Source organism: Lampetra planeri, chromosome 53 (genome assembly GCF_965212315.1).
Source record: "Lampetra planeri chromosome 53, kcLamPlan1.2.h2, whole genome shotgun sequence".
Classification (NCBI taxonomy): domain Eukaryota; kingdom Metazoa; phylum Chordata; class Hyperoartia; order Petromyzontiformes; family Petromyzontidae; genus Lampetra; species Lampetra planeri.
In genome coordinates, this window is record NC_136159.1 from 8953229 (window position 1) to 8973082 (window position 19854).

Here is a 19854-nt window from a genome sequence, read left to right on the forward strand (position 1 = left end):
TAAGTGTTGGTGAGGCAGTGCCTAACCAGCGCAGGTACATCCGGTTTCAGTCCATGTTGGACCAAGTCTTCAATTATTGTTATGGTGTCAGGCACTGGAACCTTGGTGAACAGAGAGACCACATCAAAACTGACGAGGACCTCGTCAGGAGAGAGTACAATGTTCTTGACCATAGAAACCAATTGGGTTGAATTTCGATTTAAAGCTTTCGTGACTGCAGGGATTCATCTTCTTGGTTCTTTCGGTAAAGTCACGTAGAAGGGAAATAATAAAATAATAAAAATAAAACCTAATAAAATAATTCTCACGACGTTTCGGCCACAACGCAAGCAGCCGTCCTCAGGTGAAGAACAGGTCTGTCGGAAAGACAGCATCTCATTCAGAAGAACAGGTCTGTCGGAAAGACAGCGTCTCATTCAGACACTGTCTTTACGACAGACCTGTTCTTCACCTGAGGATGGCTGCTTGCGTTGTGGCCGAAACGTCGTGAGAATTATTTTATTATGTTTTATTTTTATTATTTTCTTATTTCCCTTCTATGTGACTTTACCGAAAGAACCAAGAAGACAATTGGGTTGAGTTAAGTACTGCTGAGGTGGTCTTGCCAGTGAAGGGAAGCGGAGTATCCGATAGAAAACAGGCTAAGTGAGTTGATCGTGGACACGATGGGCCGTAGTGGGGTACCTTCTTTATGGATCTTGGGAAGACCATAGAATCTGGGAGGTCTTGCAGCCGAGGGTTTTAGGGAAGGACTTTTGGTTGGTTCGATTAGGGTAGTCGAACTAGTGATGATCTTGTTGGTTTTTGTTGTTAAGCTGTTCGTCGGATCACTTTTAATTTTGGAGTAACTACCATCATTGAGTAGGTCCTGGATTTTGTTGTTGTATGAGTTTTTAACCATGATGACAGTAGCATTGCCCTTGTCGGCCGAAAGGATGACTATATGATCCCTCTTTTTCAAATTTGCGAGTTCAGAGCGTTCGTTTTTGTTAATGTTGCTAATGGGTTTCTTAGCATTCTTGAGAATAGTGGCTATTTCAGCTCTCGCAACGTCCGCTTGGATGTGTCCTATGCCTTTTGAAGGCTACATCGACCTGAGAGATCACATCCTCTACTGGTATATGTTTAGGGGTGACAGCAATTTTTTTTATCTTTAGCCAGTACTGTTTTCAGATTGTCCGAAATCGGGATGTTACTCTGATTGATAACGATCCTGTTAACATCCAGGTTTGTGATGTGTGGTTCTGGCTTCTTCTTTGATAGGAGGTTGAATTTAGAGATCAGGTTAGCTTTACATTTGGCTGACAGTGAATCAGCAGAGGCAGCTGTCATGTTGTCAATGCGGTTCCAATCGGAAGGGGACATTTTTTGTGTTAACATTAAATGTGATTGTAAGAGAGTCTTGTCTAAACTATCGAGTTCAAATCGTAGTAATCTTTTTCTTTCTGAGATTAGTGATAGGCTAGCTTAAAACAAAATCCGCTTAGAGTTCGGTGAAGACACAGCAGCAGATGTGAGTGTGAAAGCGATGGGGTGTTATTATGTTTGCATGTATGAACATGTGTGTTTTGCGAGCTAACGTGTGTGTGTGTGTGTTTAAGAGGGATTATGTATGTGTACGAGTGCCTGTGCCTGCATAATGCTGTCCTTATCCGGCGCCGATACCAGGGCATGGCGTTCACAATCGCAGAGCGGCAGATCCTCGGCCTGCAGGGTCTCATCCCCCCAAAAGTGGAGAGCCAGGATATCCAGGCCGATCGCTTTAAGGAGAACTTGGCTGGACTCTCTGAGCCACTGCAGAAGTAAGTCCAAAGCCTGCTCCTTGTCCGCCCGCCCACCCGCCCACTTGCTCCATCGCCTACTGGCCTGCTCGACCACACGCTGATGCTGCTGCCGGGCCCCAGCACACACTTCGTGTGCAGAAGGCTCCTGATGTGTTTATTATACAAGTAGGAGGAAACAGGAGCACCTGGAGATAACCCACAATGACGAGGAGGAAACACTTCTACGTGACTTTACCGAAAGAACCAAGAAGAGGAAACACTCTGTCCTTGTACAGATGGAAACAGATGGTAATTAGTCTACTTGCAGGACTGCCTTCTCCTGGCAAGCCAGGGTATGGCACCTCTTCGGTCCCCCTTGGGAAGGGAGTTTAAAAAAAATTTGTGTGCGATCCACCAATGCTCACTGCCTCCACCGTGCTAGATCACAGGCCACGTCCAGCGTCGCCACCATCACCACCGGTTTAGTTGTGCATGATTCCTCACCGTTTACACACCGGTCGTTTATGGTTCATGCAAATTGAATGCAGTCGTTCGATTTAGGCCAACGGGTGTAATGAGGCCGAACGGGCATCACGGTAGACTGAAGAGACGCAGTGGAATTTCCGTCGCAGTCGAACTGGGGCCCCGCGTGGCGGCGGTTCACAGAATGGCGCCGGACTGCCACCAGCCTGCACTGTGCACCATGCGCAGATGAACGCTGACCTTGCTGCTCCACTCTCACCAGCAGCACCACTGCCTCATCACTCCACTAATTGTGGTGTTGGCTGCGGTGTGGATGATGTGACTGTGTTATAACTCCACCGTGTGTGATGTAGTGTGTGTGTTAATATTGCGGTGTGTGTTGACTGCACTGTGTGGGACGTGTGTAGGTACATCTATGTGATGGGCATACAGGAGCGGAACGAGAAGCTTTTCTATCGCATCCTGCAGGATGACATTGAGCACCTGATGCCCATTGTGTACACGCCCACTGTGGGGCTCGCCTGCTCGCAGTATGGCCACATCTTCCGCCGGCCCAAGTAAGACACCCTGCCTGCTCACCTCTGAGATCTGACCCCTGAAACAGATCCGCATATAGGGGTCTGGTGGCTTGGTGGCAATGTGACTGGGTGGTGACATGGCAGGTTGGAGTTGTTGCGGCGTGGCAGGGTGGCGACGTGGCAGGGTAGGGTCGTGGCATGGTGGGGTCGTGGCAGGGTGGCAACGTGGCAGTGTAGGGTTGTGGCAGGGTGGCGACGTGGTAGGGTGGAGTCGTTGTGGCGTGGCAGTGTGGCGTCGTGACAGGGTGGCATCGTAACAGGGTGATATGGTGGCAGGGTAGGGTCATAGCAGGGTTGCGACGTGGCAGGGTAGGGTCATAGCATTCTTGGGGGTGACACCCTGGACAGCCTTGCCAGTGAGATTCTTCATCGTGAGGGTTTATCCAGGGGAACTCGCAGATCAAAACAAATCAATACTTAAGCTCCTGTTGTGTCCACCAAATCGCGTATGTTTAAAAATTTTATGTACACTTCATGAAAATGATACAACTTGAGACTCATTGGGGGTTTCACTTCTGAACAGATGAGACTTGCGGTACCGATGAGTGGTATGGTGATTGTAAAACTTGTGTGTTTTGCAACTAGTTGGCCTTTGGCTGCTTCCGCACCATTACATTTGTATTGTCTGCTGCACTTATTGGACTCTTTGCTTTGATTTACATAAATTAACAGGGAAGTTCAACTTCTGTAACCCCACCCCTTCCTCTAGAGATGGGTTTGGGCTGGTGTGGGCCTGGTGTGGGGCTGGCTTATTTAAAGGCAGCGCTGCCGCATTTCCCCGTGAGGCTTGGCAACACTGATCTAAAGCTATGGCAATTTGAGAGGCAACATGAGTGTGGTAGTGGTGGGGCTTGTGGCAGCACAGCACTATGAGGTACGGGGGCAAGGACAATGGGGGTTAAGGTTGGGGCGCTGTGACAGCCACGACACAACTCCTTCTATTGGGCACATAACCTAAGCTACGGGAATGCAGAGCGCAAATCCTGTGTGCCAGAGGTCGGCTTTGCAAGACATTATTCACAGACTTGTGAAACACCCTCCATGTGGCATTGGTTTAGCCACCTACTCATGAGGGGACCACGCACCCCTGCATGCTGCACTGTAAGATCGGTGTTTTGCACATGGAAGTCCAGCTGAGGTTTTTAACGACCAAAGCTCAAGTTGAGCCACATTCAGTGGACACCCACGTTCCCGTCATCATTCCTTGTTGACTGGGAAACGGTTTCATTGAGCGGGGCCAAAGCCCAGATTCATACCAGGATCTAATTTTCAGTGGCGCTATCTTGGCCCTCTGACGTCTCAGCCACTTGGCCATCTGGGGAATGGACTTGTTGTGAGTGGATATGCGGGATTAGCGTGTGAGAGTTACCGATGTGGTGGTGGTGGAGCGACAGCTGAATCGCCGCACCCTGGGTAACCTGAGTAACGGCCCATGTATTCACTTTCCCACAGGGGTCTATTCATCAGTATCAACGACAAGGGCCATGTCCGCTCTGTCCTCGACAACTGGCACCGGCCTGAAGTTAAGGTAACACAAGCGATGGTGATGGTTATTATGGTGGTGATTATGGTGGTGGGGGTGATGGTTATGGTTGTGATGATGCTGGTTATGGTCATATTGGGGGTCATTATGGTGGTGAGGGAGGTTATGGTCGTGGTGGTGGGTTGCGGTGGTGGTGGTTATAGGGGGAACGGTGGCGCAATGGTTCGCACGTTGTGCTCGAACCCGGCAACCCGAGTTTGATTCCCGCTCACGGTCAACACCAGTTGCGATTATCTGAACTGTGTCTTGGCCTCCCCTATGTCGACTCAGCTTCATAAGTGCTCACTAGCAGCACTTTCCCCGAACATTCTATTTAGCCTATATGGGGGTCTTTCTCTTTGTCTCTAGCCTGGCATAGGTGATGTGGTTCTGTGTTCGTTTTTGTATCTATGTGTAGAGGTGGTACGTACCGGGGTGTAACGAGCCATTATGTAGCCGGTGTCTACATCACGGTCCGTGCCTGGGGTGGCTACATCGACGTCCGCATATAGCCTGCCCCTCGGGGGCAGGGGGGTATATAGGGCGGTGCGCGAGAGAGCTCGGGGAGTTGTTGGAGCCAGTGCAGAAGGAAGACGGAGCAAGCTAGATAGGACCCTGGGACCCCTAGCCCCGCCGCCCTTATCAGGGCCGGGACTCTGTGTGGCTCAGTGGTGAGACCCTGGGAACCCCTGGCCCGACGTCCTTATCAGGGCCGGGTCCGATGGGCCAGTGGTTGGGACCCGTACCCTGGCTAGGTCGGGTCAGATAGCCTCCTCTAGGAATTACATAGCCGGAGGACCTGAGAGCGTAGCCGGTGTCAGGCATGCGTAGCCGTAGGCTGTGTTCCTAGGCTGTATAGCTGACTGTTACTGTAGAGTGTTATAAATAAATACGTGTTGCCTCCGTCAACTCGTCTACTGCATAATTTACACCATTACATATGTGTAGTGTATTGTACACTGGTGTGGGGTGGAGTGCGGTAGTGTGAAGTTATTTGTGCGGTGGTTTTATGCTTGCAGTGTGTGTGGTATGTTGTGAATGTGGTGGTGTGTGTATTGTGGTGTGTGGTGTATGGTGCAGTGTTTGGGTGTGTGACGTGGTGTGGGGGTGGGAGCGGTGGGGTAGATCTGGTGGAGGTGATGGTGAGTGGGGGGTGTGTAAGTCTTTCAATATGTGTATGTAGTTATTGAGCTGTGCGCCACGAACCCAATTACCCGAGTTCGATTCCCGCTAACGGCAAACATCGGTGATGAATATCTAAACCGATCCTTGGCCTTCCCTAGGTCGACTCGGCCTCAAATGAGTACCTGGTGTGGTTGTGTAAACATCACCACTAGGGAGACAAAGGCGTGGTGCTGGCCACCCACCCCCTCGTGTGCCATTCCGGCCTTCATAGATACTCGCTAACAGCGCTTGCCCCAACAGTCTCTTGTAAGGTTATACAGAGGATTTTTGTATGTAGTTAGATCAGTGTGTGCGAGGGGCTGGTAACCCCCTCCACCTGGAACTATTTTCGACCTAATACCACGGTGGAAACATCAAACTAAGCTTGTGCTGGAGATTCCCAAAGGAATAGGTATTCACAACACCTTCTAGCAAAACCTCTCTTGGCAGAGCCAGACTCTACCCCTCTACTCGGGATTTTTCAATAAATACCAGAACACGGAGGTTGGCCACGTGGAATGTTCGAACTCTCGCTGCAGAGGATAGGCTGCCATTCTTCTTTCAGGAGATCGACTGGTACCACATGGAACTCTGGAATACAGGAGGTCTGGTGGACTGGTTTGGCTCCAGTCACCACGAGGGGTGGACAGTCCTCCGCTTGGGGCAGGAAACTGCCAAACAACAGGGAGTGGCATTGCTTTAAAAAAAAGGAATGAAAGGGGTGTGGGAGCGTGGAGGCAAGTTGTGGAAAGCTGTGAGTCCCAGGCTGCTGTGTGCTTGTCTCCCATGAACAAGGGATGCAAGCAAGACTAATGAGTGTGATGCCTTCTATATCCTCCTGTTCAAGGTACTAGCTAAAGTGAATAGAGTCATGCTCTTGGGTGATTGTAATGCCCAAGTGGATAATGATACAGACACCTGGGCTGGAGTGATTGTGTAATGCGGGCGTAAACGGCTTCGCGGATATGACGTCATGGGGGGGAGGAGTTAGGTCACGTGTGAGAGAGGGGTGAGGTCTTAAGGGAGAGATACCGGAAGAGACGGGAGAGTGTGGGAGACAGAGTTAGAGTGAGGCCACGCAGGGCGGAGGTCGAGGAGTGGCAAGATCGCCACACACACGGGGGAGTAAGACTTGGCATCGTCGGCCAGCGGTGACCAAGCGTGGAGGAACGACGGGCAGCGGTGGAGCTGCAGTGAGGGCAGCGGTGGAGCTGCAGTGAGGGCAGCCGGAGGACTGCACAGGGGATCTGCAGCGGAGCTGCAGAGGTGTGGAGGCTACGGGAGCGAGAGCAGCTATGGAGCTGCCAAGGGGAGAGCTCTGAGCGAGGGCCGTGTGGGAAAAGTGTAAGGACCCGAATAAAGGACAACGGAGACAGACCCAGGATCGAGTCCTTTATTACACTGGTGTCAGAAGTGAAACGGCATGTCAAAACAGCTCAGAAGAAAGAATATTCCTGCGCCATCATCTGCTACATCATCCGACGACGACGACCTTCCTCGGGCGGTCGACCTGCCTGCGATGGAGGAGGAGATCCGTGCGGGAACAAGTGCGGGTCCGGAAGTCCAAGATGTCGCCGCGTCGGTGGATCCGCCTGCACCAGAGGATGCGGATTGGCGATGGAGGCAGATGGCGGCGCAGCTGGAGACGCTGAAAATCGTGCTCGCGCAATTGTGCGAGCTCGTCACGCCGAGGACGGCGTTGGGGAGAGCCGATGGAGGTCCGCAGGTCGCTGCCTTGCCTCCGCTGTCGGCGCCATTGGCCACGCGGCAAGAAGACGCCATCTTGGGCGTGGCAGGAGAAGAACGGCGGGAAGCCGCCATCTTGCGCTCTCCGCGGCGAGAGGCCGCCATCTTGAACACGTTGCGATGCGACGCCATTTTGAATATGCCGCCTGGTGAGTCATCGGCTGAGGACGGTGCAACAAGGAGTTGCAGTCGTCATCTCACGACCGTCAAAGAATTCTCCATCGGGGGCGATTGGAGTGCTTTCGCCTGCAGATTTCTGGCGGCGGTACGCTCAGCAAGGTGGACGGACGCTGAGGCATTGGAGGTTTTACCGACTCTTCTCGATGACGAGTCGGTGAGATTCTTCCGCTCCATAAAGGCGGAGAAGAAGAAAACATTGAGAGGAGTTTTCGACGAGATGGCAGATGCATATGAGCCACCGGATGATGCTCATCGCCGGTTTGTTCAACGTCAGCGAGCACCCGAGGAGTCGCCGGTGGCATACAGGGGTGCGGTATTGGAGTTGGCCATGGCTGCATACCCGGAGACGGAGCCTGACCTGCTCGAACCTCTCATCTTGGGTAAGATGCTCGAGCTGTCCCGGGATTTGGGGATTCCTATGCCGGTGTGTGGCCACGAAAAGCTTACGTCCCGGGCGGCCGCTAAATGTCTTGATGCCCAGTTCAACCTGCGCCGTTGGAAGCAAGTCACGGCGTGGACAGGGGGGCCCATCGTCGAGGGAGGTGCTGCGGGTTGGGATCCCAAGAAGGCGGTGTACGTTCCTGACGGGGGGGGCCCGCAGGAGCTGACAGCCGCCTCTGCTCAGTGGTCGGCCCGCAGTACGCCGGGGCCGCGATCTGCGCCACCGCCACGGGAGCGTCGGGACGGGGTGCCTGCGGCGCGGCGCAACAACATCGACTGCTTCTGCTGCGGCCGTAAAGGCCATTACGCCAGGGACTGCTGGGCCCGCGTCCCGGGTCCGCCCCAGCAGGAGGCCTCGTCAGCGGACGTGCCACGGAAGGATCCTCCAGGACAGGCAAGTCGGTGCGCACCAGACACCCGGCAAGGCTTGACACCTCACTCATCACCGCTGTCGTGCGATCCGGGTGTTTTTAATAACGGGGGGAGGCCATCGACTGGGCCACGTCGCTCGGTAACGCAGTGGCGTAAATTGGCACGGCGGGTCGTCGCGACCGCTACTGGTTCGTCCACTGTACCTGGTTCTATACAAGGGGTGGACGTACGTGTGTTAGTGGATTCCGGGGCGTCCGCGACCATTATATTGGATGTCATTTTCCATCTGTTGAACATCCCACCTGAGGCCGTGCGTCCGGTTTACGATTCCTGCGTCGCTGCCAACGGGGGTAGCATTGGGCATTGTGGGCCAGGTGGACGCTACAATATCTATCGGGGGAGTGTCGGCCTCGGGAATTGTGTTAATTTCGAGGTCCCTCGCGGTTCCTTGCTTGTTGGGAACTGACTTCCTGGCCAAGATGCCCATTCTAATTCGAATTAATCAAAACTGCATTGAATTACCGGGTGGGCGAAAAATTACATTTCTACCGTCGCCCTGGGGGCGACCTGCTCCGGTCGCTCAGGTGCAGGCGCTGTCCGAGGTATCTGTTGATATTCCACCTGGCTCACAGATGCTTATCCCCTTGCGATATCGGAAGCCTGTACCTGGTCGTCAGGGTGCAATTGGGATTTTGTTGTCGCCGTCCGCCACTATAACGGGCGGAGCGGCGCTCGTTGGGGCGCAAACTATTGTCCGGCCTGACCAGCAGCCGTTTCTGCAGGTGCTTAATGCAAGTACCGAAAATGTGTGTGTGCCGGCTGGTACGGTTGTGGCACATGCCACTACGGCGTTTACGGCACAAGATCATCTGGGCAGCCAGGTCGTGGTTGGTGGTGTTTCAGGTCCTGGTGCCGCTGATAATCGCTGGATCGCTGAATTGTGTGGGGAAAATTCTTCCCTTTCCGGTGAACAACGTTGTGCGCTTCGTAAATTATTATTGAGTTATTCTGATGTGTTTAGCTCCGACGATTTGGACTTGGGACGCACCTCGTTGCTTTACCATCATATTGACACGGGACGCTGCCCCTATTCGGTTGAACTCGCATCGGATGAGTCCGGCGGAGCGAGATCAGGTTCGAGGCGCAGTGGATGACATGTTGGCTGCGGACATAATATCTACATCTAACAGCCCATGGGGCGCGCCTGTTGTTTTGGTTAAAAAGAAGGATGGCAAATTGCGATTTTGTGTCGACTTTCGAAAATTGAATAAAGTGTCTGTGGCAGATGCGTACCCCCTGCCGCGTATGGACGACTCCCTCGATGCCTTGTCGGGGGCGAAGTTCTTTTCAACGCTAGATCTCTCTTCGGGATTCTGGCAGCTTACCCTTGACGAGCCCTCGCGGGAGAAGACTGCTTTCCGTACGCCGCAGGGGTTATTCCAATTTAATTGTCTTCCGATGGGGCTGAATGCTGCCCCTGCCACATTTCAAAGGTTGATGGAGTTGGTGTTAACGGGGTTGCAGTGGGAGACATGTCTGATATATTTAGATGATATTATCGTCTTCAGCCGCACATTTGATGAGCATTTAATGCGGTTGGAGGCGGTGTTCGCCAGGATGCGTTCCGCAAATTTGAAATTTAAGCCTAAGAAATGTCACCTACTGCAACGGGCCGTGCGCTATTTTGGGGCACATCGTAAGTGCGGACGGGGTGGCCACGGATCCGGACAAGACAGCATGCGTCCGTGACTGGCCAACCCCGGCCACGGTGGGGGATGTACGTCGCTTTTTGGGGTTTGCCTCATACTATCGGAGGTTTGTTCCGGATTTCGCAACGATCGCGAGGCCCTTGCACCTCCTTACGGGTAAAGGAAGGAAATTTGCTTGGGGACCGCCGGAAGAGGTGGCGTTTCAGGGCCTGCGCGATCGACTGGCTACGGCACCGACGTTAGATTATCCTGATTTCGATCACCCCTTCATTCTGGATACGGATGCGAGTGACACGGGCATTGGGGCCGTGTTGTCTCAATCAAAAGGTGGTGTGGAACGCGTGGTGGCGTATGGTAGCCGGGTTTTGTCTCCCGCAGAAACTCGCTACTGCGTCACACGCAGGGAACTTTTGGCTATTGTTTTCTTTCTCCGCCAATTTCGACCGTATCTCTACGGTCGTTCGTTTATTGTTCGCACGGATCATGCGGCCTTGCAGTATGCTCTTAAGATGGACCAACCATCCGGCCAGTTGGCGCGGTAGTTGGACACGCTGCAAGAATTTTCCTTCCAAATTCACCATCGGAAGGGGGTGCGTCACGCGAATGCGGACGCGCTTTCTAGGTTGCCGCAGCGATCCCCTTGCGCGTGCGCGTCGGGGACGCATAGATGTGCGCCGATTCAGCAACCCCCTCAGCCTGTTGCGTTGGCGGTCGACGTGCCTGAAGCTCCAAAGGAGCCGGGACCGGCTGATGGGATTCTGAATCTTCCAAGGGCTGTGTGGATTCGGGAACAAATGTTGGATGGTTCATTGGTCTCGTTACGGAATCGGACTGCGAAGAAGAGTGGGGGACTGGGTACGGGGGGTATGCCGGAAACCGCTCTCCGCGATGGTCTGCTGATGTGGAGGGAAGGGTTACAGGAACGCTGGCGTCTGGTTGTACCGGCATCCTTGCGGTACGAGTTGATTAGGACTCTGCATGGGGACACGCTTTTACATCTGGGGGTGCAGAAGACCCTATTGACGCTGCAGCGAGACTATTTTTGGCATGGCATGACAACGGATGTCGTCGGTCACGTTCGCGCGTGTCCCGATTGTGCCCGGCGAAAACCACCTAAACAACCATATGTGCCGCCCATACAGTCTATTCAGGTGTCTAGAGTTAACGAATTGGTGGCGTTGGACATTTTGGGACCCTTTCCGCCATCCGCTAAGGGAAATAAATACTTGCTAGTTGGGGTGGAGTACCTCTCCCGCTGGCCGATGGCCTGGCCTTTGCCTGACCAGTTAGCGGCGTCTATCACAGACGCCTTTCTATTCGGGTACGTTATGGACAAGGGGGCGCCGGAGAGGCTCCTCACAGACCAAGGCCATCATTTTTCTTCTAAATTGTTGGGGGAGGTGTGCGCGGCTCTTGGAACTAAAAAGATACGGACATCTCCCTACCATCCGCAAACGGATGGTATGGTCGAACAGCTGAATCAGACATTGTCCGCAATGTTGTGTCACACCGTGAGTGAAAAACCCTAACCCTAACCCAGGGATATGCAAACATATCCCTGGGGTACTTTCGGCATACCGAATGACGCCGCATGCGGCTACAGGATATTCGCCGTTTTTCCTTATGTACGGTCGCGAGAACGTGCCGCCAATGGATGTGCAGTTGGGAACTGGAGTGAGGGGACCTGCTAAGCCTCTTCCTGATTACATTCGGCATACCGTTCGCCGGGTTACTGAGGCACGGGAGGGGGCCCGCATGGCTACTGCCAAAGCCCAGGCCCGGAACGAGCGGTGTGCTCGACGCTCGAAGGGGGAGTGCCCCTGGAAGGTGGGGGACATGGCCTGGCTCCATTGCCCGCAGGTGCGGCCAGGTACCTCTCCTAAATTACACAAACCATGGCAAGGGCCGGTCCGCCTCATCGAGGTTCCCAACCCACAGTCTGCGCGTGTTCGGTTTGGATCTCGGCGTTGGTTCGTTCACACGTCGCGCTTGAAACCATATGTGGCCCCTCGAGACGATGCGTCATCTCCCGATGTTGCCTTGCCGGGGTCTGTGGCTGCCGACTCACCCTTGCCTGTGCCTGTTGACCTTGCAAGAGCGCCTGTCGTGCCTTTTACAGACAAGCCGGCCGTGACATTGCTGGAGACAGGAGACTCTGCTCGGGGTGTGCCTACCACGGCTGCGGGGACTCCGAGCCCCGCCGCCCTTCCGACCCCGTCGCAGACACGATCGCGACGCACCCCCGACGCTGGGCCTTCAGGGACACGGGACCGGGACGTTGACGGGCCTCCAATAGCGACAGGAGGACTTCATCCTGTCGCTCCTAAAACCTCGTCACGTTCCCGGTCTGCAGGAGGGCCGCCGCCCGTCCGGGACGGACCGGCGACCCGAACGCGCTCAAAGTCCCTTACATTTCGTTAAATTTTACTGTTGTGTTTTGTTGTTGTTGTTATATTTATTGTATGCTTCGTTGTCCTTGAATGTGTGATGGTTGTGTTCGCTCGCATTACTTGTCTCGTTATTGTTCAGCCGAGGTCGGCTGGATTTTCTCTACGGGGGAGGGTGGTGTAATGCGGGCGTAAACGGCTTCGCGGATATGACGTCATGGGGGGGAGGAGTTAGGTCACGTGTGAGAGAGGGGTGAGGTCTTAAGGGAGAGATACCGGAAGAAACGGGAGAGTGTGGGAGACAGAGTTAGAGTGAGGCCACGCAGGGCGGAGGTCGAGGAGTGGCGAGATCGCCACACACACGGGGGAGTAAGACTTGGCATCGTCGGCCAGCGGTGACCAAGCGTGGAGGAACGACGGGCAGCGGTGGAGCTGCAGTGAGGGCAGCGGTGGAGCTGCAGTGAGGGCAGCCGGAGGACTGCACAGGGGATCTGCAGCGGAGCTGCAGACGTGTGGAGGCTACGGGAGCGAGAGCAGCTATGGAGCTGCCAAGGGGAGAGCTCTGAGCAAGGGCCGTGTGGGAAAAGTGTAAGAACCCGAATAAAGGACAACGGAGACAGACCCAGGATCGAGTCCTTTATTACAATTGGAAGGCATGGGCTAGATCAGCTCAATAATAACAGTAGCGGGCTGCTAGACTTTTGTGCAGCCCATGGCTTGTAATTTTCAACATGATGTTCCTGCATCGGCATAACCACACAACATCATGGATGTATGTCGGGTTCAAGCAATAAAATCTGCCTTTTTGGCACCAGGGACCAGTTTCGTGGAAGACAATTTTTTCACGGACCGGGGGGGGGGGGGGGGGTTCATCATTGGGTCTTTTCTCCTTTTTAATAGAAGCTCTCCAGCGACGTTTGTTTTTTACTCATTTTGGCTAGGGTTAGCTTGTGGACTTACCAAAACTGTGACTGAGACAAGTGCGCAGTGTGGGAAAGAGGCGCGGACGGAAGTGGTAAATTAAATAATGGGCGGGCCACGCGCGAACTCACCGCTCACCTCCTGCTGTGCGGCCCGGTTCCTAACAGGCCACGGACCAGTACCGGTCCGCGGCTCATGTCATTGACACCAGGACCTACCGTGGAGCTGATCTACCCACTGACCATCGGAATGTCATGTGTAAGATGCACCTGCCATTCTTCCACTGCGGTAGTCGGTGTGCACCTAGGACCCCATTCAAGCCCACAGTAGCAACTGGAAATCGCTTGCAGGTGGGGTTGGTATCATCTCCCCCCTCCTGATGCTAAGGGAAATGGGTGAGGTTCAGGACTGGCTCATGTCGGCATTGGTTATACAGCAAGTTGGCACAGTAGGGGGCACAGCTGGTGCAGCTGCCAATCATCTCAGTCAGTCAACCCATGTCACCTGGGTCTGTCCTGTGACTTCCTGTAAGCGAGCATTTGCACTGCATGGGGCCTCAAGGTACATCAGTTTCTTGCACAGGAGAATGGCAGCTGCTGTTATTGTTAATGGTGGTGGGGGTGTATCTCGTGGTGGTGGGGTGGATGTGGTGGTGGTAGTAGTGGTTATGGTAGTGGTTATAGTGCTTGTTGTTATGGTGGTGGTGTTGGGATATGGTGGTGATGATGCAAGTGGTTATGGTGGTCATGGTTTTGGTGGTTACGGTGGTGGTCGTATTGCTGAATGCTATTTTATCATCTTTTTGCCATCATCATCGTGGTTGTTCCCGGCCGTATTGTGGCGGCAGGCAATCGTGGTTACGGACGGTGAGCGCATTCTGGGCCTGGGAGACCTGGGTGTGTACGGAATGGGCATCCCCGTGGGGAAGCTCTGCCTCTACACAGCCTGCGCCGGCATCCGCCCCGAGTGCTGCCTGCCGGTGTGCATCGACGTGGGCACTGACAACGAGGTGTGTGGGGGGTGGCACTGTGGGGGGTAGGATGGGGGAAATGTGGGGGGGTTGCGCAGGGCGGGCATGCAGATGGAGATGTGTGAGAGACACAGGAGCTGGAACTTGGGGCAATGTGGGGGGGCAAGGGACTTAGGGGGTTCGGGTTCGGGTTAGGGCTGTAGTTGGGGTTATAGTTGAAGATAGAGTTGAGGATAATGTTAGTGTGAGGGTTGGGGAGAGTGTTGATAGAGTTGGGGTTGGTTATGGTTATTATTGGGGATAGAGTTAGGATTAGGTTTAGAGTTGGAGTTAGGTTTTGGGATGGAGTTGGCTTTAGGGTTGTTGTTTTGGGTTTAGGGATTACAGGAGCGTTAGAGCGCCATGAGAGAATAAATTGCATACCCCTGTGTGTCGTGAGGACCCCTGTTTGTGTGGTGAGGGCCCCTTTGTGTGTGATGAGAATTCCTGTGTATGTGGTGAGGACCCTTTTTGTTAAGTGAGGTCCCCTTTTGTGTGGTGAGGACCCTGTTTGTGTGGTGAGGTGTATGCATTGATGAATGTTGAACTTATTTCGCACCATACGTATCCAGCTGTGCGAATTGGAGGTGCAGGGGGAAGGACAACAACCTAAACACGAAAAACAGTTCTAAAGAAATCGGTTTCAATCTAGATAAAAGAAAGTGCATACCTCTAGTCACTTCCTAATATCGGAAGTAAAAGCGTTCTGGATGGCTGCAGAAGCGCATCTGAAAACGCGCGATGCAGTGACAGTCTTTGTTTGATAGTTAGCGAAATGCCACTGCTAGAATGTCCGGACTTTGTGTGATGGTTTATGCTCTTTGATGAGATCAGCAAGGTATTGTGGTTCATTTGTGGCAAGCACTTTGTGTGTAAGGAGTGCAACCTCATAATGTATTCATTTAGCAACCGAAAGCCAATGCAGCTCAGCGAGCACCGGACGGACATGGTCGGATCTTGCAGTCCCCGTCACGACACGTGCAAAATTATTTTGTACACGCTAATGTATTTGCCAGACGTCCTGTACAGTAGTAAGTTGCAATAATCAAGCATTGTCGATACTATGCTACATGCCACTGTGTTGGCTATGTCACAACTCAATAGTGGCCGAATGTGTCTTTAGAGCCTTGATATGAAAATGGCAGGACCTGACGATATTTTGCATGTGGTGATCAAATGACATTCTGGTTGAGTATGGTGCCGAGGCTCTTTAGATGAGTACAAACTGAATCCTGGAGTCTGCAACCACTACTCCTACTGCTCCCACATTTTTTTCACCTGAGCCCAAGTGTCAACCAGCAAAACCTCCGATTTTCCTGGATTAAGCAGCATTTTGTATCGTGATAACCACACGGGCACCGCTCGCGTGCAATCTTCAAGATTACCGTGGCTTTCCATATCTAACTTTGACTTCACTGCGGTGTACAATTGTGTATCATCAGCATATCGATGGAACGTGATGTCTTGCAATGAGATGACATCGGCCATCAGGGAGATATGTTGAAAATAGAAAGAGCCCGAGGACGGACCCCTGTGATACACCAACTAGGCACGGCATAGGCGATGTCTCTTCATCACCCAGCTTGATAATCTGTGATCGACCATGTAGGTATGACTCAATCCACCCCAATAACATACCTGATACACCGAACCTTGACCTTAGCCACACGATGTGTATCTCATGGTCGATGATGTCGAAGACTGCTGAGAGATCGAGGCCAACCAATGCTGTGGCGTACCGGTCATTCATAATCTTGTAGAGGTCATCATTGATCTTTATTAGAGCTGTCTCATTGCTGTGGAACTTCCGTGTAGGCCGACTGTAATGGGTTGAATCTGCTCGTCGCAGTGACATCAGGAATTCACCGCTTCAGACAAAGGCGCTCTGTGATCCTTGAAATAATAATCAGGTTTGAGATCGGGCGATAGTTTGCGAGGTCACTATGGCTCAAGCCAACTTTTGTCAGGAGCTGTGTTACCTGTGTAGTGAGTCCAACTGAGTCGCAGACATTGTCTTGGGAGCAACACTATTTATTACATCAACTCAACACAACATAACGTAACCTACACTGGGGTGTTGAACGCCCATCTAACCACGCTACGGCAGAACTAGACACGGTCCCGCTATCCAGGTTCGAACCACGAGCTGGGTCCCGGACCGCGTGGCTCGAGGCTTCTTCAACCCGACGTGGATCTTCACTCACCAACAGTCAAGTACCCCGAGCCCCACACGGGGCCCCCGTTATATCGGCCCGGGCTGAGGCTGGCTCTGCCTCTCGCCCCGCCCACCTCCATCTCTCTGGCCCTTTCCCGAAGGCTCCCGAGAGCTCTTCTATACCACATGACCACCCAGCGGCCCCCGTCCACCGGTGGCCCCCCTCCAATATCATCTGGTCATGTGTCGGCAGGTCAACCAGCGTATCATGCCCCACCGTATCCCTGACTGGCTGACACTCTCTCTTGCTCCCTCACCGGGAGCCCGCACCGCACACTGTACGTGATGCCTCTGCACGAACCAGCGCTCACCCAAGCCCCGCTAGGGCTGGTACTACGCCTAGTAACCGGGTTCCACATAATGACAACATTATCCGCCGTGGCCTCACAAGCCCAGCACTACACAGTGACATTCACAGTCACTACACCTGTGCCAATTTTAACCAGTCTGGAAAACAGCCCTGGCTGAGTGAAAGATTTGACAGGTGGACAATCGGCGGCGCAAGCATGATTTGGCAGCCGTGCGATGAACATTGACACCTTTGTCACTGACGTTGGTGCCAGGGTCTCGAATTTTGCATTGGTTCAAGTTTGATCAAAGTCATATTGCAGACCAGGAGAATGTATTGCATTCAAGTTAGAAACTACCGTCTTGATCGTGGCTTTTTTTAATGGTGAAAAACGTTGCAAGTACTGTGCACAGACCAGTTTGACAAGTTGATGGGTGATTGGAGTGCAGCAGAACCTTCACTACACACAGCAGAACACAGCGGTCGCGAGCCGACTCTAAGATGTGCAGAGCATAGAATGATCTGCGAGACTCAATAATGAGTCGGTTGGCAGATCTGCAGGCGGCTGTGTAAGCGAGTTATACAGTCTTAGAACCAGTTTTCTTCCAAAGATACTTCAGCCTCCTCCGGGTATGTTTCACTGCGATTTTATCCGGTGACAGCTAGTTACTACGCACTTTTTTCCCCGTTCTCTTTGTGCTTGTTCTGATGGCCACCAGTTCATCAAGAACAGCAGTGATGTCACTTTATAATTGAGCTGCAAATTAATCGACAGTCGATGCAGAATTTATAAACATCGATGATAACCGGATCTTCTGATGGAAAGCATCGTGATCCAGTCGTTTGCAATCTCTGTATGTGATCGTTGTGACGGGTGGGCGAATAATCGGTAATGCCACTTTGGACTGTCACGAGACTGTGATCTGAAATACGTCTTCGATAACTACGTTGGTCACAGCTATGGCATTGGTGGATGTGAAGATGTGATCCAGTATATTTTCTGAGTGACATGTTTCGCCAATGACATGTTGGGTTCAACTTTGACTGTCGATAATCTCGGCGAGATCACTGTACCGGTCGGTCCAGGACAGTTCAGATCACTAAAGTTGATGTAGTGAGAACCAAATGACCCACAGTCTAGCAGACCAGAAAGATTAATAAAGAATTCCGACAGCGGTGAAGTCGGCGGTCAATATATGACAACAATTGTAAACCCCCGATGCAAGGAATGGTCCTTGCAAGCTTTGACATCAAGCCATTATTCAGACTATGTCGTAGGTTGATGACAAGTCCACAAAATCTGCGCCGGTCTTCCTCAAGAGTGATGGGGCAGTTGTGGAGAAAGTGGATCATTTTCTGTAATAGACAATGTGCTTATGGCCAACTCCGGTTTAGCAGCTGATGTCTCACTCCGAATCAATCGAGCGGCATTATATTTTCCTCAGCAGCGTAACATTTTGTGGAAGCTACCTGGCCTGTCGTTACATACAAAGCTCTGGGTTTTTTTTACCAGAGTCATGCCCTTCCTTTATGCTTGCGAAATGTGGAGCCCTTTAAAGGAACATCTGTGCCGGTTTGAAACATTCAGGCTCATCTGCCTACGATCCATCCTGGGTTTAACCAAACTGAATTGTGTAAGAAGTTCACAGACCCTTGAAAGATCTGGAAAAAGTCCCATCGGTGAGCGCCTCCGGTAAGCGAGGCTGCCTTGGCTGGGTCATGTAGCCCGCATGCCCAGCCACTGCATGCCCAAGCCGTTTCTGTTTGGCTGGATAGATAGGGCTAAATGGATGTGACACGGGCTAGAGAAGAGATGGACTGATGTGGTACAAAAGGGTGTGAAGCTGATTGGATTTGCCGATGATTGGTACCAGAATTGGGGTTACGGTTATAGTTGGGGATAGAGTTGGGATTAGATTTAGAGTTGGGGTTAGGGTTTGGGATGGAGTTGGGTTTAGGGTTGTTGCTAGTTTTGGGGTTAGGGGTTACAGGAGCGTTAGAGTGACGTAAGTGAGAAGAAGTTGCAGACCCCTGTGTGTGTGGTGAGGACCCCTGTGTGTGTGGTGTGGTTCCCCGTTTGTGTGTGGTGAGAATCCGGTGTTTGTGTGGTAAGCACCCCTCTGCGTGGTGTGGACCCCGTGTGTGTGGTAGGCACCCCCGTGTGTGTGGTGAGGCCCTGTATGTATGCGGTGAGAACCTCGTGTGTGTGTGTGGTGAGGACCTCGCGCGTGTGTGGTGAGGACCTCACGCGTGTGTGGTGAGGACCTCACGTGTGTATGGCCAGGACCCTGTCTGATTGTAAGGACCCCTTTGTGTGACCCCAGTCCCTGCTGGAGGACCCCTTCTACATGGGGCTCTACCAGAAGCGCGACCGCTCGGAGTGCTACGACGAGCTCATCGACGAGTTCATGGAGGCCGTTGTCGAGAAGTGAGTCACGTGACAGCGACTTGCCTGGGGGAGCCCTGTTGGACAGCGGGAGCCAGGTTGGACAGGGGGAGCCGTATTAGACAGGGCGATCTGTGTTGGATAGGGTCGAGCCGTATTTGACAGGGACCTCTGTGTTGGGACAGGGGGAGCCGTGTTAGACAGGGGAATCTTTGTTGGACAGGGGGCGCCATGTTGGAGAGGGGGAGCCGTGTTGGACAGAGTGACCTGTGTTGGAGAGGGGGAGCCGCGTTGGAGGGCGGGAGCCATATTGGAGGACGGGAGCCGTGTTAGACGGGGAGCTGCATTCAAAAGCTAACACATTTGACCGAGATGTGAGTGGCAAAATGAGCGACTCGTTAATGAAACACGGCTTGCGGGACCCCTCCCTCCTACTCTCCTCTTCCTTCTCTCCCTCCTTTTCCTTGTGCCACGCAGGTACGGCTACAACACCCTGATCCAGTTTGAAGACTTCGGGAACCACAACGCATTCCGCCTCATGCGCAAATATCGCGAGAAATACTGCACCTTCAACGATGACATCCAGGGCACGAGTACCCACACCCCCAGCGTTCCCCCCTCACTACCACTCCCCACCTCCGGGACCTGGCCTTGTGCCACCATTCTTGTCATCGGCGTCGAGGGACATC

At 52.9% G+C, this 19854-nt stretch overlaps 1 protein-coding gene across 5 annotated transcripts in view; it reads left to right on the forward strand.

The window, feature by feature from the left end:
• Nucleotides 1–19854, forward strand: part of ME2 (malic enzyme 2) — a 69837-nt gene that overhangs the window by 21511 nt on the left and 28472 nt on the right. For 4 of the 5 annotated variants that reach the window (XM_078617258.1, XM_078617259.1, XM_078617260.1 and 1 more), the window contains 6 exons: nucleotides 1669–1802; nucleotides 2654–2803; nucleotides 4277–4352; nucleotides 14114–14275; nucleotides 19104–19207; nucleotides 19643–19752. In XM_078617258.1, the coding sequence (XP_078473384.1) occupies nucleotides 1669–1802; nucleotides 2654–2803; nucleotides 4277–4352; nucleotides 14114–14275; nucleotides 19104–19207; nucleotides 19643–19752 (736 nt within the window). The remainder of the gene's footprint in view (nucleotides 1–1668; nucleotides 1803–2653; nucleotides 2804–4276; nucleotides 4353–14113; nucleotides 14276–19103; nucleotides 19208–19642; nucleotides 19753–19854) is intronic. The other variant, XM_078617262.1, reaches the window with a different exon arrangement.